Source organism: Rhinolophus ferrumequinum, chromosome 14, assembly GCF_004115265.2.
Source record: "Rhinolophus ferrumequinum isolate MPI-CBG mRhiFer1 chromosome 14, mRhiFer1_v1.p, whole genome shotgun sequence".
NCBI classification, from domain to species: Eukaryota; Metazoa; Chordata; class Mammalia; order Chiroptera; family Rhinolophidae; genus Rhinolophus; species Rhinolophus ferrumequinum.
Window position 1 is genome coordinate 71,202,506 of NC_046297.1, and position 24,930 is coordinate 71,227,435.

Here is a 24,930-nt window from a genome sequence, read left to right on the forward strand (position 1 = left end):
AGAAATGAAGTACTGCTATATGACACACATGGACCAATCACTAAAGGCCACGTGTCGTATAATTCCACTTAGATGAAATGTCAAGAACAGGCAAATCTACAGAAAAAGAAGATAGATGAGTGGTTGCCAAGGGCTGGGGGTGGCGGGAAGGGTGCGAAATAGGAAGTAACTGCTAACAGGGGTTTCTTTTGGGGGTAAAGGAAGTGTTCTAAAATTGACAACTCCGTGAATGTACTAAAAAACCACTAAATGGCACACATTAAGAGTGGATTTTATAATATATGAATTGTATCTCTATGAAGCTATTAAAGAAATAATTTAAAAATTCACTGATCTCTTTTGGAGGGCAATTTGGGGCAAATCAATATTCTTTTCTCGAAAATGCAGGTAAGTGGGAATCCTGGCTAAGCTGACGTTGTTCCTTCATTTGTTAATGCCACCTGATAGGATAATCTATTCCTGATGGCAGAGGCTGAAGGAGTAAAATGAAGGAAACCAGGCCCAGCCCTCTAGGAGATAATTTTGCCATTTTTTTGATTTCGGAACATCTCAAGTCAGTTGACATATACGATGAGCTTAAAAAAGACAATTGTGAATACCTCAAAGAGCGAAGGGCTTAGGAAGACAAACAAAAGGCAATGCGAACTTAACAGTGAAAAGCGGCCCAGCCGTTTGGACTTACTGGGCTCACATAAACGCCTTGGTGGACGTCTCCAAACTGGCCCTCTCCAATACACCGCCCAAGTTCTATTCTTTCTCTCTGAATCTCGTAATCCCTGGCTGCAAAACAGAATCCACACGTCAAGAAATACTTACGAACAATCTCGCTAGTGCAGAAACAACACTTGGCACATTTCATTTTATTATCATCCACAAGTAAAAGATTCATCAGTGACATATCTTTCCAGACAACACTTTAAACGTAGTGGAATTCTCTTAAACAGCATTGGGTGCACCAAAACGATGAGTTCTAGTAAAGGCAGATTTTTTTGGATAGTTTTTAATGTCTGCTTTAGTTTACATCTATTTGATAGTTTTCTAAATAATTTCTCCAAATAATAAAGTATATGCTTAATTAATGAGCACTATGAGTCCAGGTATTAATATATGCAAGCTAAAAAACATAGTTATTTAAAGCAATTATTTTACAAATAACTAAAGTTTGTAAATGTGGAGGCAACACAAATTGTGCCATGAGTAACTGTACGTCTTAAAAGTTTAAGAGTGTCCCACTTTACTGTAACCTTATCACGATATTATTCATGGAGCTAAAAGAGTTTAAAGAGGAAGCTTCTAAAAACTAGTTTCAAAATGAGGTGACTTGTGATCAGGTTGAACACGTTACATAAATCATGAATAGTTCACACTTCTGAGAGCATTTGCTTCAAATTAATATGTAGATTGTTGACTTATACACAAAACCAATTATTTACAGGCTGCTGAGTTGAGGCACACGGAAAGAAAATATCCACTAGAAACCGAGGAGCTTGATTCTAATCCAATTAACTACTCGGTCCGGATTTTGACTTCTTCCAGTCAGGAACGCCACCCCACAGCGCATACTGCACACATCCCATTAGTGTGATCGGCCACAGAGTAAAATGATGGCCAAACAGCTTATAACTTTCTCCTCGGTTTATCAAACTATACAACATGTAGAAAATTCAACCCAAATTTTAGATGGTATTTTCCTCTTTAAAATCACTTTAGCTAGTAGTTCCATTGATTTCACAGCATGAGTAAACCAATGAAAAATAGTTTAAAAATAAAAGGTAACTGAAAATGGAAACATCCGTATCATTCCATAGGTTGCAAATGCAAGCAAATGCAGTTATTTTAAAGGAATCCTGTTACCTTCATCTATTCCATAGCTTTCTGTATTGCAATTAAGAGAGAAAAAAATTGGAAGACCTTGCTTAGAAATAACTAATAGCAATTAGGTTAACAACAATAAACTCGGAGAGTACATTTCAATAATATTTACTTTGTTAAATATTTTAACACAAATATGATTTAAAAAGAGGACTAGATACAAGGAAAAAAGCTATATCTCCACAAGTTAACTTGATGTAATGTAAACCACGCTGTAAGGTTCTCGCTCATTAATTCCTATATGATAACTCCTTTTTGTGGGGTCTGGATACGAGTTAGCTATGTTGCACATTTACTGCTCACCTCTAAACAATAAACATACAAATAAAATTTTGGCTTTTCTCCAGGAATGTAAAAATGACTAGATGGCTAAACAAAAATTCCAACCTAAATGGAAACATTTTCCAAATTGCTACTGCAAGTCAAAAATGTGCCCACTGAAGTCTTGTCTTTTGCCTCTGTTTCGAATGGCTCTCTAGTACAGAAGCTCTAGAAAGAGTCCCCCAGGGTTATGCACGCCTGAGACAGGCGGTTGTGTGTTTCTCCTTGTTTCGGTAACATCTCCTCAATGTATACAGATTTGAGCATCTTTGGGAAGTAATGTAAATGTAGATTTGAGCATCTTTGGGAAGATTTACACAACAGGGCATTTCTATTACAAACATGTACAGCTTTACTGAAATTAGGGCCTCAGATGTGAATTATTACAGCCTCTAAGGCTGTAAGGTGGACTCACAATTGGGCCTCTTTCAAAGGTAGGTTTACAATTTGTTTTATGTGAATGAAATGTCAAGGGCATCTCCAATTCAAAATCTGGCACTAAATACTCCAACTCGAAATCCGGGCTTCCAGTTCTCCTCAACCGACAAGCAGCACAGTGGAGAGAAACAGAGTGCTGACATTTCTGGAAACTCCTTAAGGGGTCTCCCTCTCCCCCCACACCTCCCACTCTGAGCTGTACAGACTGGATGTGGGGAGCTCTTGATAACCGGTTCGTCAAGGACTATAAAGAACAATATTTCAGAGGGGAAACGCAATTCATTGAATATACACATTTAAAGAATCGAATATAGATGTATGTATTTAACTTGAAATAATACTTTTTACACAGAGGAAACACTCTAATCAATAAAGCTTATATTATCACAGAGCCAGAAAGCAAGAGGACAAAACGCCCATCACTACACTGAGTCACTATAGATATCTGAGTTTCAGGCATATAAAATACAGAACTCTGAAAGTTGAAAAGAGTATTTCTGTTATGCATTCGACGAGGTATTAAAAATAGCTCTAAAAGGACAATAAATATGTAAAACTTTGAAAGGTGAGATATTTAAAAGTTAAATGCCTGTCAGATCTGAAGGAGAACAAAATCAGCCGTCTACTTACTTGAGGGCATAGTGTAAGTATCTTCTTCGTCTATAATCTCAGCATAATCGTCTGTTTCTGTAGGAAAGGAAAGGGTATGTTGGAAGAGGTTAAATGTTTGACCTCCCGGCCTTTAATATAATTTGAAAGGCAAAATGGTCTGCCTAAATCCCCCACTATGCTGTCATCTTCTTAAAACACTATTACTCAATTTTTGTTCACACATGAGTCATTTATGGAAATAAAAGTGACATCATGCACCAGTGTGTTAGAAGACATAGACTTGTTTCTCAGAGGGCAAACAGAGCTAACACAGAAATCCCTTGTGAAAAACAGAAAGACATGAAACCACCACGTATATGGTTCAAATCCACCTATCTGTCCTGACTGCGCAATGCTCCCTCGACTGCACCAAACACATGCTAAAAACCACAGCGTGTCTACTGAGATGTCTGCAACCGAGACCGGCATCTCCAAACAGTGTCTGATGTGATCCATAATTAGATTCTACAGGGTAACACGAATGTGCTTCGGAAAACAAAAACAGCAGCCCGATTTTTGTGATTGCTATACTAATTCATTTCATTTGTTCAGAGTGAAAGCAACCCAAGAATTTAGCTCTTGTAACTTTTTCACTCAGATATTTGAAGAGCATACATTAATGTCAAAGGGTGAAAGGCCTACCAAAAAGAATAAAACGAGAACGAACAGCATATTCAAGTGAGTTCTTTTCTGAGAGAAGGTCAAGGGTTCCAGTGTTTCCATTTCTTCCTTTCAGTGATACAGTAACGTAAAAGTCCACCACAGGACAGAAGGGTGACTGCTGATCTATTTCCCGGCCCAGGCCCACCCACCCTGACTGTTTCTTTTTGCTGGTTTTACTGAGATGTAACTGCATGTGACACTGTATTGATTTGAGGTGGACAACATAACGATTGGATACGTAGATATTGCAAGATGATCAGATGAATCCAGTTAACACCTACCACTGATGTTTGGGGGCAGATGACATGCTTGTGTTTAAAAGGGAGTCCCCTCCTTCTAAGACACACACATGAAAGTATTTACAGGGGGGATGGTATGATGCTCGCTGCTAAGTGATTTAGGGTGAGGAGACCAAGAAAACACGAGTGTCGTGAGTTGGTAACTGCTGAAACTTGTAGACGGGGTTCATTACACGAGTTTCCCTTTTTAATGCCTACATGTTTCCTAGTAAAAAGGTTTTTAAAGTCCACCACCATAGTAATGGGAGAAAAGCCCATGTGAAGGAATCCACCACTCACTTGGGTAACGATCCCACTGAAACATCTGGAAAGAGGGAAACCTTTAGTTGCTGCGTGTGTAAGGATTTAAGCTGCTGGGCCAGGAAAGGAGTGGAGGTCCTTTCGGAATTACCTTTTAAAGAGAGCTCGGGGGGTGGGGGGCGGGTGAGGGGATTGGAGGGCAGTCGGTGACCACAGGATGGCCACGGGTTTGAAAATTAATCTGGGGAACGTAATTTGGTGGTTACCAGAGGGTAAGGGGGTTGGGGGGTGGGGGATGAGGGTGAGGGGGATCAAATGTATGGTGATGGAAGGGGAGCTGACTCTGGGTGGTGAACACACAGTGTGATTTATGGATGATGTGATACAGAATTGCACACCTGAAATCTATGTAATGTTACTAACAACTGTCACCCCAATAAATTAAAAAATAATAATAATAATAAAAAAAAAGAGAGCTCTATTTTTATAACTTGATCTGGCAACCACTGTCAACCCCCGAGAAACTAAAAGCTCAAAGTTCTTTCTTCTGTGATGCCATTATTACTTCATTCAGATATTAAATTATAGGAAGCAAAGAAAATAGAGGCTGTATATATAGTCCACGCTCTCTAGGATGCCAATCTCTCCCCCTACTACTACGGCAATGACTGAGCTCCAACCTAAGAGCTCCTGGGAGAATTCCTTTCTTCATTTGTAATCATTATTTACAATGATTAAAGTTAAAAAAATTTTCAGCTGGCAGAATGTAAAGTCAATAAATTAATTTTCTTTAAGACATTGAGCAAATATAAACTATTTGTAGGTCCAATGTGCCAGGTGGACAATCTCCATTATTCTTACAGGTTTATACATAATACTACATACAGGATTAAAGGAAAACATCGAATCTTCCCCAAACCTTACAGTCTTTTATTTCTCTATTTCTCCCTCTGCTCCTGCTCTTAGTAAATTGTCATGTTCTAGGCTTTCATGTAGGATGGCTTAACAAAAGACACTGTGAAATGACATCTGGGGACAGAGTGAGCTACTCAGGCACCTGTGAGGAACGGGACCAAGTGGCAGGTGGGGGAGGAAACGACTCTCACAGCTAAGACCAGTTACTCTCTCTATCAGGTAATCTAATAAGCTCAGCTTCGTGCCACTCCCCTCAGAAAGCTGATGTGACTGAGGCTGAATTGCCACCATCAAACGCTGCCCTTCCTGCCTGCTGTCACACAAAGCAAGACCTTCGGAGGAAAGGGCACCAGTGGACCCTGCGTTGGCAGGACGCGGGCTTGAGAGCTGCTCAGCCATCCTCCCTGCTTCCCTCCCAGCTGCTCAGGAATCTGCAGCAGCCCCTGCACTCAGCCCCCAGCTTCACTAAGGAAATGTTCTGGACCAATCCACTGCACAGGCACCGAGGGATCCCACGGCCATGGGCGTCACTGCCAGCCCGTCCTCAAGCCTCTTTCTCGGGGAGCGGGTGTCTGCTGCCCGTGGAGAAAGTACGAGACTGCCCACAGCAAAGCAGTGACTCTTATGAGGTAAGGGCCCACCACGCGCAACCGCGCCTGCTGGCTCAGGGCCTCCTCTGCTCTCAGCCAGGGTCACCTACTCAGAGACGCCTCCTCAAGCGAATCTGCCCCCACCCCCCGCCCCCATGCGCCCATTACTCTTCATCACATGGCCTCATTTCTCATCCTTGGAACCTATCCTTGCCAGCTGCCTGGCAGTCCTTGGTTCCTTGTCCACTGCCTGCCCTGTGCCCAGAACGGGCCCCCATGGGGGCGGGCCCTGTGGGTCTTGTTTATCACTGTATTCCCGGCCCCCAGGCAGTGCTGGGCACAGAGAAGGCACTCGCGCACTCGGCAAGTCCTTGCGGAACAAGAAGAACAAATGCACTGCGGTGACACAGGGAGTGGACGGCGTGTCCCGCTGCTGGGAAAGGGAAGCCATGTCACTTGTGCAAGGCCGAGTGGTGAAGGCGGGAGCCACGATGCTCGGGACAAAGCACAGTCCACACATTTGGGGGGCACCTGCTTGGCCTTGAGAAGTCACCTCCCCGGCTCTGCCTCAGCTGCGCCCTCAGGTGTAAAATGAGAACACGTGCCCCAGGGCGTTAGGGGGCTCACACTGCCCACACAGGTTCTCCTGCTGCTTCTGGGCTCTGCGGACGGGGAGGGAGCTGGGCTTCCCTCCTGGTCTGACAGCGATGTCTTCCAGGGCGGCCTCTTTAGAAAGCCCTCAGTGGAGATACCAACCTTTGTAACACTTTGAAGGAGCAAAGACAAATAGCTAACGTGTATCAGGCTAGCACACCAAACTGATTTGGGAAAAATCAAGTCGCATGCACTTTAATTCATCCACAGTCACTGTAAAGAACCTGTAATTCTTCCCTTTGACGCTCTGTGAATTCTATATGAAGCCTTTGGGGACTATCAAGGCTTTCCGGGAATTATTCATGAGGACATTTGGGGTGCAGGTGTGTGTACTGAGAGGTAATGGGAGTGGAGAAGTTTTGCTGCCATAAACGGAGCTTGTGTCGCTCCTGAGCTGGTTCTCATAGACCAACAGCCAACACTGCAGAAGGTAACGGACCCCCTGAAGTGCTGCTGGAACCCCCACAGGTGTCTGCAGTGACAATACTCGCAAGGTTCCTCCAAGGATTCTGGATGCTGATTTGGTTCTATTCTATATTTTTCTTTCCTAGCTGTTAGGATTATGGATAGTATGACACTGACAGAAGTATATTTACATACTCCAGGGCCTCTGAAAAATTGGAGCCCAGGCTAAAACTGCCTGGGCCTCCAAAATAATGGCATGATCCAAGGAAAATATAAGAAGAAGGGAGACAGGTTCAAAGAGCTGGGGCACAAATGAAGCAGGTAGGTCTGCATCCCCACTTAGGACTGAAGATGGCAGCTTGGCCCCATGCCAGACATGCTCTGCACAATCCCGTACACTGCCATTTAATCCCTGGGAAAATCCAGAGGTGGCACTGTTATCATCACGCCTGTGTCACAGGCAGGACACTGAGGCACCAGAGGACATGTAAGCTTCTCACGGTCCCACATCGATCAGTGCGGGCTGGCTGGCATCAGAACGGCCTTCCACACGCTGATGGGCACCTTTCCTTGTGAGACATGGACTGTCCCCCAGGGATATGCTGGGGACACCCCCACCCCCACCCCGGCCCCTGGCACAGCTTTGCTGCAGGGCTGCTTGTAGGAAGGCTCACTGGGCCTGTGTACTTGGGAGACAATTTCGGATCCCTGACCCATGAGTTAAATATTTCAAAAATAAACACCAAAGAAAGGAGACTTCTAAAACCCTGGACAGTGTTATAATTTGAAAGGCTTGGTATCACAATATGTGATAAAGTAAAAATGACAGGGAGACATATAAAAAGGACAGAAACCCACAGGTCAGAAATGAGGCAAGTACTGAGTTCTCATTTTAAAGCAAGGTGAAAAGAGATGCAGTAAAGTCCCTTCTGAAAACATGGACACACACAGAAAGAGCCTGGTGCGCTGGGGTCACCGGGCGGGGGTCATCCTGGAGTCTGGGAGGGACGCTGGTGGACAACGAACACCATCCATTGCTTGGAAATAAAAGAAGCTGCACAAACGCCCTGAGGCTCCACGTTTCTGAACCACTGGCAACCTGCTGAACTTTCCTGGAAGAGGCTGCAGACAATGTGATTCTGTCACCCGCCTCCTCTGCTCGCCTGGCAGGAAACGGTGCCCTTTTCCCCTGGTGGCACTGGTGTTGGCTTGGACACCGGCATTCTGACACCTTGTTCCCCTGCCTGGCCTCCCCGCCCCTCAGGAAGTGTGGATGAGTTGCCAAACCCGCAGGGTGACATCTGCAGTGACTAGACGGCTTTGGCAGTTCAGGGGACTCACCAGTTGCACAGCTTCTTACCCAACCTGGGAAACCGAGACTCGCCCTTAACCTGCAGCCCTGGGAAGCGGTGGGATGAGTTCTTTCCTGGAAGCGAGGAAGCACCCCACCTGCCCTATGATACTCACTAGCTTACTTAGCTGGGACCCAGCCGAGGCGTCGGCCACCTGTCCCCGTACAAGGCCAGACAGCGATATTTCAGACTTTGCTGGTCACACTGTCTGCGCCGAAACCCTTCAGCTCTGCCGTCCACAGCACAGTGGGTAAGAGCCCCAGCCAGCGTGTAAACGAAAGGCGTGGCCGTGTTCCAGTGAAACTTGACTAGGGACACTGGAGTTTGAAGCACACAGGGTTTCGATGCCACAAATACTTTCCTTTGGATCCATCCCCAACCATTAAAAGACATAATTATTCCTAGCTCAAGGGGCAGTACAATCGGAGGGGGCCCTATTTGGCCTGTGGACCTTGGTTTGCAGACCCCCGACCTAGACCAAGTGATTAAATGCTTAAGGCTCAGCTTACTCGCCTGTAGAATGGGAATAACAACAGCACTTGCCCCATCTAACTTACAATCCTGGGAAATTCAAACGTGGGCAAATGCATGGAAATGCTTTCCTTCCGTAAATAATGTGGGCACAGCCACCTAAGCAGACCTCTGAGTCCTTATGCTCAGTAATTCTTGTGACAAGCACAGCGACTTCACAGATGAGACAGCAGATGAAGCAGCTCGCTCACGACCACTCAGCTAGGCAGCCGGTGACAGGATGGGGTGGGGGAGGCCGGACCTGACACCTGACCACTCACTCATGGCCCAGCAGCCGCGGGCAGGTCAGTGTCTGAGCCCTCTGGTGGTCCGTGTCCCCACCTGCGTACCCCACCTGAGGACAATGCCCACGGGCATCCTGGGGGACTGCTCTGAGAATGAGGACTCACTGCAGACGTGCTCCTACCAAGAGGCAATCTAGAAATGAGCTCGACCCTTCGTGCTGACGTCTCATGAAGAAGACACGCTTTCCCAAAGTCAGAGTTACGCGCTTTCTGTGCTCATTAAGCTGAAGTTACCAATCCGACCACAAATATGAACACAGATGAAATCTTCAGGAAAAGCGACCTTTCAGTTAATTGTGAGGGGAAAAAAATGCACCTCCCCCTTAATTTTAGTTTAAACAATCTTATTCCTTTTGTCTGAAAGAGTATAAAGTTTTATGCAGCCCACGCACAAAGTAAATGGGAAACGTAAGACACTACACGCGACTTTTCAATGTCCAGTTTATTAAGTGTTATCAACAACTGCCTGAAAAAGCACCTTCTCACCACCGCTGACATTTCTCTAATTAGTTTGTGTGACTTACTCATTAGTTTGCATTCTTCTCTGTCCACTACCTCACTCCCAAGCTAAGGACTACTGCATACATGCACGTACTTGGGAAACAGTGGATCGATCGCTCCCATTTACTGCTTTCAAGCAGGACTAATCTTGCTGAAGGATACTATTTTGACAGTTTTTCTACAACTCTGAAGTTTTGATCATGGAAATCTAGAAAACCCACTATGAATATATACAACTCAAATTTACCACTCAGATGTGATAAAGAAAATGACAGTTATCCTTTCCAAGTCAAAACCCTAAACGATTTTTAGATCATTTGTTCACACTATCACTTTTCATATTTGTTCTCTTGGATCAAACCCCATTTTGCCTTTCATTGAATACTGAACTATATTTATATCAATAAATAATTCTCTCATATTAGTAACATGAATGTGAAAAGAAATATTACCGTCCCCACTAATTTCATCTGCAGATCCAGGTGGCATGCAAAGAAAGGCGGGGAGTAGGAAGAGAGGGAAGGAGAGAGAGGGAAAACACTATTAAAATGACAAGTAAATCAAAGTGTAAAGAAAACAAAAAATTTACCCCCCAAGGTCTAATTCAAAAGATAAAAGAGAGATTGCAGCAGGAAGTGTGCTTACATGATTTAAAGCATTACGCAGACTTCTAAGCAGTCAACACATTATACCAAGTTACAGAGCAGCGCTGCTGAGTTTAAGTCGGTTTCTACCACACTAAGCAAAACTAATTGGATTGCCTCTCACAGTTAAATGTCCCAAATGGCTTCCACCCCCTCACGGGGAATTTGTCCCCTCTTAGACAAAATGAAAAAAACTGGTCCTGAGTGTGTGCTTAACCCTGATGGGTCCCTTTTGGGGAGCCCAGTACACAAGCGTGAGGAGTTGGGTTCTCGAAGATCTGAGAACAAGTCAAGTTTCCATTTACATTTATGCAGCATTGGAAGAAGGTCTGTTCCATCATTACAAATACTCTGCTTTTCTAGAACACCCTCTACTCTACAGCACCCGAACAGCTGCCCCGAAGCACAAAAGCAGACCACAGGTGCTCACTCTGGCCGCTCATTGCCCTTCCCCGGGCTGCATGCTGCACCAGGAAACCCACGCGGCAAATGCGGGGCCCTGCCACCTCTGCAGTACCACGCTGAGACCCACTGATGGACCAGGAATGCTACTTCTTGCCCTGCCATGCATGTAAAATCTGCAAACAGGCCAACAAAGTCTTCTGTCAGCAGGGCAGCCCGAAGACCTGCAGGCGAGCTCTCGCCCCCATGTAGCTGCCGGGTAGTGGGCAGCAAACAGGGACACCAGTAAAGGGGTGCCCTGCGCAGGGCCAGCTACAAGTGTCCGGTTAGACCCGCTCGCGGCCCGGGCACTGGGTTAGTAAGAGCCTGTGCAGGTGTGAGTGCAGTACCGGCAGGAGGAGGGTCGTGGGCACAGAAGACCAGAGGGAGAAAGCGCCTAGCCTTCTTAACTTTATGCTGGCGGGGACTGACTCCTTTACAGAGAGGCAGGAGGAGGAGAGAGAAAAACAGAAACATTATTTCAATTCGAAAGGAAACTATGTTACAAGTTAAGGTATACTATAAAAACAAACACAAAATTGCAATGTTTTATTTGACTACTGATACTATTTCTCACTATGATTGACTTGGGTTTTAAAAAACATATTAACATTTTAAAACGCAATTTCCTCTTTTAGCGAATATTAGCACTAGATACGGAAACTTCTCTCAAGACATAAGGAGAGTCTCCCCGGAGCCAAGTGAGGCACAGGTATCTTTACAGGTAACAAATCCGAAACAAAAGGAAACAAGACAAAAAACAAAGACCAATAAATAATTCAAGGAACATCTAACATTCAACCATAAAGACAAAATGGCAGAAAACTAGCAGATCTTGATTTGTGAAACAGCTTTATGAGCCATTTCCCCAAACCATGAGCAAAGACACCGACACACAGAGCTAAGGGGACACCTTAAACAAATTACCTTAACATAAAAACTGGTGATGAGCTTGTTTGGACACACAGGATGCAAAGCCCCTTCCCACAGCATCATTTACACATTCCCTCCCTCATTCACACACTCCAAACTCATCTGAAAGCCTACTCTGTGTTAGTCAACTGTTGGGCCACTAGATACATCCTAGCCCTCTAGGAACTCACTGCACAAAGGAAAACAGAGAAGCAACGATTACATGTGGTGAGAGCATCAGTGGGCATAACAAAGTGAAGGCAAACAACGGACACACAGCAAAGCCCTTTAGCTGCAGCGCTGATAACATGTGACAGAGGAGACACAGGTGGCATGAAAATTTAACAACAGACCCACAGGGACCGATCAAGAAAAATCAGGACGTTAGGTGTGGGTCGAGGCAGAGCACGGGTCAGAGTCAAGGTGGCACAACTTACAGATGTATCAATGCGTCAGAAGCAGAAACGAGAAGAAGCGAAACATAAAATCTAGTGGTATTTTCGGTATCATGTGTTTCCAACAACATTTAAGGCAACATCAAGGGCATCACAAGCTCAGACCAAGTGGATAATGTACTTTCCTTTCATCTTTAGTTACACACACAAATAAAGCAACAGACCCTTCTGCCCAGAACTCTCAATCTGTGCCTCTCCTCAGACGTTGGTTTAGTGTTGACGATGTTGAACATTATCTGAGCCCCGTGTTCTGAAAACGGTCTTTCTGGGAAATCACCCAACCTGGGCTTGTCATGGGAACAACCCTGCCCTCAACAGTGTTAAAGATCCATGAATCCCTCACGATGCTCAGAAGAGAAAAACGCCATAAACAACAACAACATCTGGCTAGGGAGGCAGCTCGTTATTTAAAATTTGGTAAATGAAGGGAAAGAATAAGGCATTTCTCTTTAGCTGACGAGGGCAAGTTGTCTTTAGAAGTATTCCAGCTAATAACCAAGGAAGAAATGACAGAATTTGCACGTCACTGTTTTACGACCGCCCATGAAATCCAGGCATGAACAACAGTAGCTGCCGAAGCCTGAGGTAAAACGCTCACGGGAACTCTACAATGGACGCATCACAGGCTGACCAAACCTACCCACGGGTCTTATGTCACAGAGAGACAGCCAGGTGTCATGCACGTAACCATGACGTATTCTTGTAAAAATCAACATTCACGGAGCCCAACTCTGATCAGACTTCTCTCAATCCTCACGCCTGGCTTCCAGGAAACACCGGGGCCTGAGAGGAACGCCGTCAACACATCACAGAGATGCGATCGGCCAGATCCAGTGTGGGGAACAATAGCGTGACACAATTTCTTCAACAAATAAACTGCAATCAGGAAAACAAACAAACAAAAAGAGTCCTACCCGACAGATATAGGAAGAGACAGGAGATACAGCAAACCAAGTTCAACAAGCAATGCTTCTCTGACTCTCAGACGCTTTAAAACGCCCACTGGGGGACATGTGCTTCTGAAAGGGGACGGAGGCAGAGATGAGCTACAATGAACTTGTCTTTCTTTACCTTGTATATGTTTGAAATTTCCCATGATAAAAGGTTTTTTAAAAATGAAACATTCAAAAGCATAACAATATCCATTCACTTAAGTTTCTTGCTTGTGAAAGTATCAAATATTTTTGTCCTGACTCATGCAGTTTGATTTTAATAAATTACACAATTATTATGTAGCCACAACATGCTACAGACTGGTGGGGTGGGGAGGGCGGCGAAGCTTTAATATCAAATCCTAGAATTTATACTAAAGTTCCAAAGTTTCAAGCCGTCCTTTAAAATTTTTTTTCTGTAAAGGAAATAAATAACAGGGCCTTTTGATATTAGCAATATCTGTTTATATATTTAGCAGGATGACACTTGGGCTTCTTGTATTTTAGGAATACAATTTTTAAAGATTATTAAAGTTCATTCTTTATTGTGCTAATGATTTTGGCCAGAGGATTAAGGTTAGGAGCCAAGCACACCCAAACACTGTCAATCGTGAGGCCTGTTTTTATAGAGACAGAAATGCACTTTTGCTCCAAGTCTCTCGGCAGCAGTGCGCTGTCCCGTACTGTATGGAGGCCACAGGGAGAAGATGGGACTACTCTCCATCTGGAAACAAAATTCACAGGCCGAGGGAACAGACGTGTGTGGCCAGGAAAGAGTCTGTAAAGAAAACATCCTCTTTCAATGTGTGCTGTGCTCACTACTGCTCTGCTTTGCCTTTGGGCTCTTCGTCACGAGAAAGTGTCTTAGCTGCTCCTGGCAGGGGCCCAGCGAGTGAGCGTCTGCACCGCGCCTGCAGCTGAGAGGGAAGTTCAGGTCAAGGGCGCTGCTTTACCACACATGACGCAGACATTTCAGCACCCATGTGCCACTGGAGCATTTCTCTCAACTCTTTCAGAAACCAGAGAGGAGAGGGACATGATTAAGCAGCACCCTCAGATCTCAAGAGGCAAAGAGAGTTCGAATGATGGAATGGTGGGAGAGGCGGGCTGGGAGCAGGGCAGCAGGGCGGGGGATTGAGACGATTCACTTCCTCACTCAGGCTCAAGCCACTTCCTGTCTATACCCAGTGAGAGACAAGGGCAAGCCTCGGGGCTGAGTCTCTGCTAACACCACTGGTGAGGTGAGGAGAATTCCCTGTGCATCAGGGAAGATGTCAGTACCATCCAGTACTTACCACTCTGCACACAAAACGATCAGCGGCACTAAAGTGGTGAAATTATGTCATAAAGCATATAATTTACAAAAACTACTCTAAATGTGGCATTTTTAAAAAATTCCCGAAAGCTGGCATTTAAATCAAGCTTTCAGCAGCAGACAGACTACCCTGTAAATCCAGCATTATCAAAATTGAAACTGGGAAGTAAACCATACGAAACAATTCCTTCACACCTGAAAGCAGGGTAGACTTTTGAATTTTAACCCGAGTGTCTGTCAGAAATGAGTCAGTCCTAGCGAATGTGGGAGCTACAAAGGAATCTCTCTTCTCAGTACTCCTCCCTTCCTTCCCTGCCCAGCGGACATGGCCCAGCCCTGCAGGAGTCAGCGGGGTCTCAAGCAGGGGCAGTGGGCTTCCAAGTGCAAGATCCGGCTCCCCACTCAGGTTCTCTATCGCTGACTGCTCCGTGAACAGGCCAGGCCACCGCGACTCTGAGCCGCCGTGCCTCCTCATGTGTACGTGGAGATACTACTGCAGGAACGGTCCTGAGGGTTACACAAGCTAACACACGTGAATGGGCCTCATTCATGTGTGACTACATATGTCTACAAAGCAGTGACATAGCAACGAATGGATGACACACCTGTATTTCAGAGATGACGGGAAAAGAGAAAAAAATGCAATAATTACCGTGGACTACGTACACATCACCTTGTTATATTTTACAGAAGTTTACAAACTACTTTTGCATGTGTAAAGTAGTTGTAGAATTTATAATGAAGCAGGTTAATGAAAATAACATTTATTTTGTTAAGTATATTTCAATTTAGAATTGTCAGTCACTAACTTGAAAAACCTAAAAGTAATTTCATATAAAGGAAATGATGTTGAATGATTAATAACTAAACCAAAAGAATCGGTTACAAAGTAAAAAAACAACAAACTTTATTTGCAATAAATACTGAATAAGTCTCCTCACAAAGAATCAGCAGAGACATCCAGCCAAACATTTCTGCCCACAGGAAACGGCCATTGTGCTGGTTTCATGATGGAAACGAAAGAGAAAACCTGTTTCACAGTCGCCTCACGTGCGACGCAGACAGCTCACAGCCCGCAGGCACCAAGCGTGAGCCTGCAGCTCTCCTCGCATCCACCTGTGGCCCTCACCTACTGACCCCCTGCTACTGCCCCCCCACCTATGGTTTTACAGCTTAACAGAGGCCTGGTTATTAACAAAACAATGCAAATCCTAAGACACAAAACCAACAGAACAAAAAACAATTTATTCTTTCAAGACATTTAAATTCAGCTTTCTTCACTGATTTTCCTTGGAAACATCTGCATTCCTGGGAACTGTCACCCACACAAACTCCGCTCAGGCACCCCTCCCGATCCAGGCCACACTCCGGCGATGGCCGCCGACGGACCTCTTATTATAAGCACCAGCCTCTCCGATCTAAGCTCTACCTGAGCGCCATGACATCTAAGTGCAAGTTTCCTAAAAACAGTAATTAGGCTAAAACAATTACTCGAGGCCGTGAGAATAACGTGTTCAAGGAAATGCACTGGCCTGTACATCTGTTCATCTTACACTGATTTTTATAGAGAACCTTGTCTAGGTTTCACAGCAACTCTTCATATATTCAACATCAATTGTAACTGTGATCTTACTGAAGATCTGAGAACTACATTTCCTTTGCAAGGAAATGTGAATGAGAGCCTGGTATCACGTCTCTGGAAGGGAAGGACACTGTTTCATTTCCCAGCCAGGGATCCATCGAGAGCTGAAAACTCCAGTCATCACGACCCTTATTCTGTCACCTAGCCTCCACGCCCCGTGCCTAAAACCTCCTCGAAAGCATCCAGGAAAATTGGGTGACCAGCTCCCGGGAACCATGTGGGACTCCAGCAGCTCTCAATGTCACTGCTAGCTCTGACACGCCTGCCCTTTTGCCGTCTGCTCCCACTACCTGGATGCATTGCTCCTTGTCCCAGCTTGTGTCCACACCTTGCGCAGACACTCATCGGTTCATCTGAAGCCATTACTAAGCACCTAAGTCCCAGACAATAAACAGACAGCGTATGGCTTTCCCCATGATGGGGCTGCGGTCTAGTGGACAAGGGGCTTCGCTTCTAAAATGATTACATCCACTTAAAGCCCAGAGAGCTGTACACTGGGCTCGAGAACCCTGAGGAAGAAAAGTGCTGCAGTAGTCAGGGAAGGCTTCCAGGAGGTGGTGACATCCAAAGCTGATCTTGAAGGTAAGGTAAGACCTTTCCAGTGGTGAATAGAAGCATCTTCCCAAGTACTTCTTCATCTATACTTGGGACAAATTCCCTTACGTTGGGGCTAAAACGCCGTAGAGCCTGGAGGACAGTTACAACCTGAATTCCAACCCCAGCTCCATCCTTTTCAAGCTGTGTAAAACTGAACCAGTTTGTTTCCTCTCGGAATTTCTTTCCTCATATCTGTGAAATGGGGGGATGAAAACTCAGGCTTAAACAAGACAATATCTAATGCCATGCACAACACGCTCAACCCTCAGGAAGAAGAGACGTGTCCCTACTAGCTGTGTGTGAGTCCTGACCACCCTGCCCCTGTGTCCCCAGCCGTCTACACTGCTCCTCGCTGCTCCCCCGACCGAGGCCTGCATTGTCAGCCTCTGCTTCTGGGCCTGTGCTCACTGTCCCTCGGTGCCTGTGGGATGCCATCTCTCACTCCATTCAGTGACCTGCCCATGTCACCTGACCACAGGTGACAGCACTCCTCCACCCCCCGCTGTGCAATGACCAGTGTCTCTGGTCTGTCTCCTCCACAGAACGTCAACTACATGAAGGAGGGATTTGCCTTTGGTCACGATCACGCCCCGGCATCTAGAACAGTGCCTGGCACACAGCAGGTGCTCAGGAAGTATTTGCTGACTGAGTTAGCATAAAACAGGAAATGTACAGCGGAAGAACACCCAGTTTGTAGGGGTCATCGGCGGTAAAGGAGACGGAGCATGACAGCAGCACAGTCACGGCCCGCAGCCGACAGACCATAGCCCAGCCCACAACCTAGAGACAGAGCTGGCTCACTGCGGATGGGGAGCCCCGACCCATGCGAGGGCAGGTGGGGCCTCTGCCCCAGCGTTATTGCACCCACATGGTGCAGGGTTTCCAGGTCACTGGGTAAAGAAATAGCCTTGAGCTTTAGTAACAGGACCGGTTTTCTAGGTATCAGCTTAACAGCGTAGAGGTCAAGTGAAAGACATAAGCTGCTGCTGGCTGGGCTGGTAAGAGGGTGTTTTCTGGTCTTTGTGCAAGATGCAAATACCCCACTGTTAGTCCAGTTCCACCGAAGTGAGCAAGCCATCGGGGAATGATGATGGATAAACAGCAACCTAAAACAATTGGCGCTCTCACCAAACAGCCCCGGGACACTGGGCGCTCTGGCTGGACCCGTGAATCACCAAAGTGGTGGTCTGATACGGAACAGTGTTACTGACTGAGGGACGGAGACACTGACACGTGAAGATACAAAGAACATCCTGGAGGACAGAATGCTCGAGCAGAACCACAGGAGGAAGGTGGGTGGAGGGGCAAACTCCCAAATTCATTTGGCTAAAAACAATGTGCGGAGGGAGAGGAAGGGCTGAGTTAAGGAGACTAAACTCTGTCTGATGGATCACAAGTGATTCCTGAAACCGACCGGAGAATCGCCTGTTTAATTCCATAAAGCTGGAAGCAATCAAAGACTTCATGTTGGGAGGGGGCTGAAGGTGAACTTCTAGTTCAGGGATAACTAGGCAGAAATACCCCAGGCAGAAGCACAAAGGAGGCACCATCCAGAGGCTGGGTGACTACCAGTTAGTCGCTAAAGAAGCTCCGAGGTTTGACACATGAAGACCTGAGACGCGGATAAAAAGGGACTGGGGAGTTAGGAGGAACGAGAGCCGAGGTACCAGGCAGACCTGCTGTATTTCAGCACCGGCGGCAGAGTCCTGACACCTAACGGACAGAGTGACTGGAGCATGTGCACAGACACACACACACACACAGGCAAACACGGCCGCCAGGCATGTCAGCAGCTCCGGGGCCTCACGCCTGGGCAGGTCAGCACACGGCCCAGAGCACTGACAATTACTGAGCCAGCTCAAATGTCACCTGCTCTACAGAACACGCCGCCCCCTCTGATGGCCAGCCACTGCTCCCTCCCTTGGCTCACCACGCTCATGCTCACACTCACCTGCTGGCCTTTGTCTCTGCAGTGAGACTACAAACTCCCCGAAAGGCCTGGTTTACTCTCCTGAATCCCATTCCCACCACGACCTAAACAAGCGCAGGCCCAACAAACGCAAGTGCTAAGCACCTCAGGGCCTCAGTGTCCCTCCCCGCCGGGGCTGGGAGAGTGTGGAACAGGCAGCGTGCAGGCAGACACAATGCACTGTACATCAGAACATGCTGGCAACCCTGCCGTCGCCAGGCCCTGCACACTGCCCGGCAGCCCCAGTGCTGGCACTCAAATCTCCTCTCCACCCTGCGAGGACGCGGCTACGCCTCGGCGCTCCGACACACACAGCCCACCACTGGAGTACCTTCACCAAGCATATACCTATGAGCACAGTATTTCTTCCGAGGGCGCTTATGGGATGTGCGTGCACAATAAAGTAGTGACGAGCAATCACATTTGTGCGCTGGAACACGAAAAGAATCCAGTGACCAACTAGCCAAAAGCACCAAACGAAGTTTCAGGAAAAATTAATTCATGCAAATTAAACTAACAGGAATTAGGTATCTTCTAAGTCAGATTGTCAGATTGTCAGAGTTATTGAGAAGCACTTATGTATTTTAGAAATATAACATGTCTCTAAAACCAGATTGCATACCTGTGTCTACAGACACGCATGTGTATCTGTGTGTATGTACATATAGCATTTGTATTCTAAGATACAAAACTTGGGTCCAGAGAAAATGCTTCTTCTCCCTCGCAATTTGTTTTCCACATTTTTCAATGGGGAAAAAGACATATTTTGAAAACATACCAAGGAAAGTACACCACACTCATCATACCAACAAATAGTTAAGGTAACGCTTACACCAGTATCTTAACTACATTTTTTAAAAAGCAACATTCAAACACAGTTTTATGTCAATTGTGAAAGACAAAATTGTTAAAAAAAATGCTTCACATATCCTGAACTTTAAGAAAACAATAAATATACAAAGTATATTCTGTTAAATTCTGCTCAATTGCAAAGATAAATGGTAACAGCAACTTCAAAGGTAAAAATTCACTCTGAATATGATTAACATGACAGTAAAACTGGAAAACAACTTGGAATTCATATATAACCTTGTGAGTAATCTAGTATTATACGTGTTATGTCTCATCAAGAAAAAAATCTATGAGCCATATTTAAACCTATTTCAGGGTGGGAAAATTAGGCAAAGTGGGACAGTCAGAATGTGTTACTTTTATAAGCTATTCCAGAAGGAGTAATCATAATAAAAATGAACAGACATCTAACACGCAATGCTCCTCCCCCCACAACTGCTGTAAGCGTTTCTACGGCAGCCTCTTACCTGACACGGAGACCGCATGCGTCCGCACACCTTGCTTTTCGCTGTTGGCGAGCCTGCAAGAGACGGGCCTGCTGTGAATGGTGGGCTCTCAGGACCACACGGCCGCCACGCTCTAAGGGCACTGTCGAGAACCAGAGGACCACACCACCTCAGCGGGGACTTACATGCTAGAGGGTGGGGGTTTTAAAAATTGGATTCTACTACCCAAAACCCTTAAAAGAAACAGACTGCTTTAATGTTTTAAAGATGAGAAATTAAGATAAACAACTGAAGGAACATTGGACTGCTCTGAGAAAGCAATTCTGGACAGTGACTGAAAACACTGGAAGCCCATTTAACGTGGTGGACACGGTCAGATACAATTTTAAATTTAAATCCTGGGCTGCAAGGGATTGCCCAAAAGTTATAAAACAGAGGGGGAAAAAACAGCTGGAATTGAAATTTGCTCTCTAAAATATAATTTGAAATACTGCTGTAAGATCGGTCCTTCTTCAATTTAGAGCATGTATGAAAGCAAATAATACATTATTATTATTTAGACTGAAAAAAGGTAAGCTTAATGTATCTGCTACTGTTTCAGGAAATGGCTCAACGACATTTGTATTTTACATATTTACACACATAAAATAAAATTTTGACCAAAAGTTTTAGGGACATTTAAAAACTGCAAGTATAGTTCAGTTTCAAATTTTGGGAAAGCACAAAACACAGACAATAAAGGAACCCTACTGTCTTCAGACATCAAAATTACTTTGATCTTTTTGTAAAAGAAAACTTTTTTTCCAGATACATCGGCATTTACTATCGAAGTACTGAATAGAAATGTTTCCTAGTATATAAATTTATACTAGGAAATATTTGAACTTAAAATACAGTATCATTTTTGAGAACTAGAAATATTCCACATACAACTATAAAACTTATATAATGAATCATTATAGCATAAAGCCACAGAATTGAGTTCCTTTGATTGAACTCACTAAAGAATCTGAAATGATACTTTTTATAAGAGTTGAACCAAAGTCGTTTTCTAACAAGCCACCAGTTTCCCTCGCATTGCAGCTAGCTCTGACCTACACTGACGGGAAGTCACAGCGGATGGATTCAGGAGAAGGCCAGTCATCTGCCTGCATCCGGCGGCCAGGACACTGGGTCCCCTTCACCACACTGCCTGCCTGCTACTCAGTCGCCTCCCTCACACCTGGGTGGTTTCACCACTTTCCTAGGCAGTAGCAACAACAGGGGCCGTTGCACTATGATTCAAATAAAGGTTTCTGTGTTTACTCAGTTTTCCTAGTATCTATGACCACGTCTGACCCAGCTCCTTCACTCACTTTCGGGCTCTGTTTATGGTTCCTGTCTGTTTTAAGCCTCAATGTCATCCCTTACAGACTTTCCACGATGAAAAGTACTCTGAGCAGGAGTTCCTGGCCTGACATGGGACATTACTAAATATCTACTGAAGACTGTTGAGTTTGTGAAGCACACGGCCTAAAAGCTACGAGAAAGCAGGCCTCCTCAGCCCCACTCACCTACACAGCTACTGTGCACCTACTATGTGCCACATACTGCCCAGTGTCGGGTCTACAGCGCCACAGGACGCTGACCTTCGGTGAGCCACAGGGTGTGGACTGTGGTGTGGTAAGTACTGCGGGGACGCAGCAGATGTCACAGGAAACACCGGACGCTCCCGGACGGGAGTCCTGGGAGGTTTCCACAGGAAATGACGGAGGATGGGACCGGAGGCGAGCTGGCCTGGCTGAGGACAGGGGGCTGGAGGACAGCGTGGTGCTCCCGTGACTGAGAAAGCCCAGTGGAGCTGGACAGCAGCGTGAGGACAGGCGACACGAGGCCAGAGGCACTGGCAGGGGAACACGCATGCAACCTCAGAGCAACAGCCAGCCGGCCAGGGCTGTCACTACGAACGTCCTCACGCTGCAGAACCGACAATGGACAGGACGGTGGGCAAAACTGGACAAAGATGGACAGGAGGTGGGCCAACAGAGCTAACCCAGCAGGCCTGGGGCCACTGTCCTGAGGCTGCCCTTGACTGTGGTTGGGGACTTGGATTTTAGGAGGGTTCCCGCAACCCCCTAACTGATAAGGGGATGATAACGTGGCTGAGCCTCAACTGTCTGTACCAACAACAGGGTGCATGCTGGCGCTTTCGTCCTGGGAGCCTGGATTTGGGTACACGCCGGACAGAGTGTGTACATGACCCAGCACCAAGTGTCCACTGGGCTTCCTGGGTAGACAATACTTCACGTTATCACAACTCACTGTGAGAGGAACTAGGGGGTTCCTGCCTGAGCCTGCCCTGCTTTCTTCTGGATGTCACCCCCTGGGCCCTCTCTCTGTGCTGGGTTTGCTTTGTGTCTTTTGCATAGCCGTGAGTGCAACTGTGTCCCTTTTAGATGCTGAGTCCCTTTTAGAGAATACCCAGAACCCGGGGTGGTCTTGAGGACCCCAACACAGGCTTATAGTGGAGTGGCCAGACAGGTGACACCAATAGCTAAAATCAGAAGAGGGGCTGTGGGAAGGTGGTGCAGTGGGCAGATGTGACGGGTTTAGGACAGAACTGAGGGAATCACAGACGGACTGGCGATGGAGAAGAGGGAGCAGGACGGCACAATGGTGCCGCGTTCCCCTCTGTCCCCAGCGGCCTCCCAGGGGAGGGGCTGCTCTGCGCGTGCAGGGGGTTCAGTTCACACTGCTCTCTGAGCTCTCGGCAGGGGCTGCTCACTGCCCTGTACGTCTGCATGCCTGGATCTAACTTTCTGTGGGTCCCCAGTTCCTAACACACTGGCTGAGAATAGAGATGTTATTACGTAAGTTCTTATGGAAATACTATTCAATTTTTTAAATTTTATAGATCAACACATCTATTATGAAATTCATGACTACCAACAAGTAAAAACTTAACATACATTACTTATTTTTTAATTTTCTTATTTGTAAAGTAGCCAGAATGGTAGCTATTTTCAGGTTCTTACAAAGATTAGCAATGACGATAAGGTCACTGTTTGACAGGCCCCGGCAGCCTTATCACGTGAGTATTTTTGAACTCCTTACCGAACTTAAAATAAAGGGAAAAATTCACTTTAAACTTTTGATTCAGCCTAAATACATAACATGATTTACAAGTGATTTGATTTCTTTCTGGAAACATTTGTTTTCTAGTTTCCTGTTCATGTGTGGAAATCTGACTATTCAGGCAAATGGACAGTACAGCATCTGATTTCCTGACGTTTCTAGCACAGTGACTAACAATATGACAAAGGAGCACTTACTTTGGTATTGATGGCAAAGCCCGTTCACCTTCTGGGGAAAAAAAAGAGAAGAAAATGGTAAGGTTCCTTTTACTTTTTTGGAAAAGATTATGCATAGAAATGAGGGAGAAGGCTGAGCCCCACTGCAGATTTTAGCGACAACCCTTCAGAGGAAGTGATTACACTGTCTAGCTTAGGCACTCATGGTTTTATTTCACTATGTATAACTAACATTATTAGACTGTTGGCGCATATGGTATAAAAGGTACCGCCTAACGACGACAAAGCGCTCTGCATGGTGAGGCTTTCTTCTGGTCAAAGCCGGCATCCCTGATCCGAGGCCCAACACTCTGCACTGTAAGTGACACACACTCAGCAGCAGCACCCCCAAACCTGGGCAGAAACACAGAGACCACGGATCCCCGCATGTGGCTGCCAGAGGGTCTGAGGCACGGCAGGAGCCAAGGGGCAGTGACCTGAAGGACTTCCCCAGTCACGAGCGTGCCACGCGTGCCGGGGAGCCCTCTACCGCCGGCGGCCGCCTGCCACCACTGATGGGGCGGGCACGTCCCCTCGGGCACAGCGACGGGCGCCTGCTGTTCTCACTGTGAAGCTCAGGACTTCGTTCAGTGGTGCGGGGGGCTCTCCCCACCCCTCCTTTTGTGAAGCAGGCAGCGTGGTGTCCCCCAGGTTAATCTCTTAATCTCTTTTATCTGGATGAACTGAACAGGCTCCTGACGATCCAGCTGTGTCAGGACCAGAATAATCCTCCCGCAGCGTGACTCCATCAAGTCATTCACCTGCTGACAATGTTCGTCTCTCGATAGCTGTTAGGAGGACGTCAGCAGCTCAGCTTACCCCACAAAGCCCGGCTGCGCTTCCATCGGCCCACAGCTCCTGTCTCCCGTGTTTAGGTGTGTGGGGGCTAAGGGTGGAGCCGGGATGTGCCCACCCACCATCCATTTCTCTGCGGCCTCCCCGGGCAGCTCCCTGGTCACACCCCGGTGCAGTCACACATGCTGTCCGCCCAAAACTCTTTTCCTGGCGTCCGCCCTGACCTCAGTCCCTCAGCCCACTGCGTGGAAGTGGCTTTGTCAGTGGTCTCTCTAGTCTCGTCCTCCACTATTCCCTGACCTACGCGACTGCAGGTCACTTTTCCTGAATGTGTCATGCTGCCTTCACACATTCCTTCCCTTGAAAGACGCTCTTCCTTCTGGTGGGACTGTCACCCCTTGACCTCTCCAGACCCACTGAAGCACGATCTGCTCCAAGAATCCTTCCTGGAATAACAAGAGGCTTTGGACGGCCCTTGTCCATTAAGCCAGCATTTCCCACAAGTCAGATGATACGAAGTCAGACTTCACCTGCCCGCGGAGGTCCCTAACACCTAGCAGAGCTCCTGGCACTCAGGGGCACTCAGGGGCTCTCAGCCACTGTTGGGTAAATGAATAACTAAACCAGCCGTGGACCCCAGGTCGCTGGCTCTTTCTGAATAACTGTTTATTTACCTATAAAACAGAGATCATACTGCCTCATCTGCAGGAACAGCTGTGAGCTTAAGTAACACAGAACATACAGAGGGTGCCAAAAAAATGTAAACACATTTTAAGAAAGGAAAAAAAGTGCATTAAAATTGTAATACTCGATACATACTGGTAACAGAAGATGAACACAAGTCATGTGTATACCTGTTTTTGGCACCCCTGGCACAGGACCACT

The 24,930-nt window shown here is 46.3% G+C and overlaps 1 protein-coding gene across 6 annotated transcripts in view; it reads right to left on the bottom strand.

Annotated features, from left to right (window-relative positions):
- PTK2 (protein tyrosine kinase 2) overlaps window positions 1-24,930 on the bottom strand; it is a 123,978-nt gene that overhangs the window by 57,520 nt on the left and 41,528 nt on the right. For 2 of the 6 annotated variants that reach the window (XM_033125810.1, XM_033125806.1), the window contains 7 exons: window positions 23,233-23,263; window positions 19,943-19,995; window positions 11,152-11,235; window positions 10,169-10,186; window positions 3,262-3,318; window positions 1,855-1,875; window positions 683-780 (listed from right to left, as the gene is read on the bottom strand). In XM_033125810.1, coding sequence (XP_032981701.1) covers window positions 683-780; window positions 1,855-1,875; window positions 3,262-3,318; window positions 10,169-10,186; window positions 11,152-11,235; window positions 19,943-19,995; window positions 23,233-23,263 — 362 coding nt within the window. The remainder of the gene's footprint in view (window positions 1-682; window positions 781-1,854; window positions 1,876-3,261; window positions 3,319-10,168; window positions 10,187-11,151; window positions 11,236-19,942; window positions 19,996-23,232; window positions 23,264-24,930) is intronic. The other 4 variants (XM_033125811.1, XM_033125807.1, XM_033125808.1 and 1 more) reach the window with 4 other exon arrangements.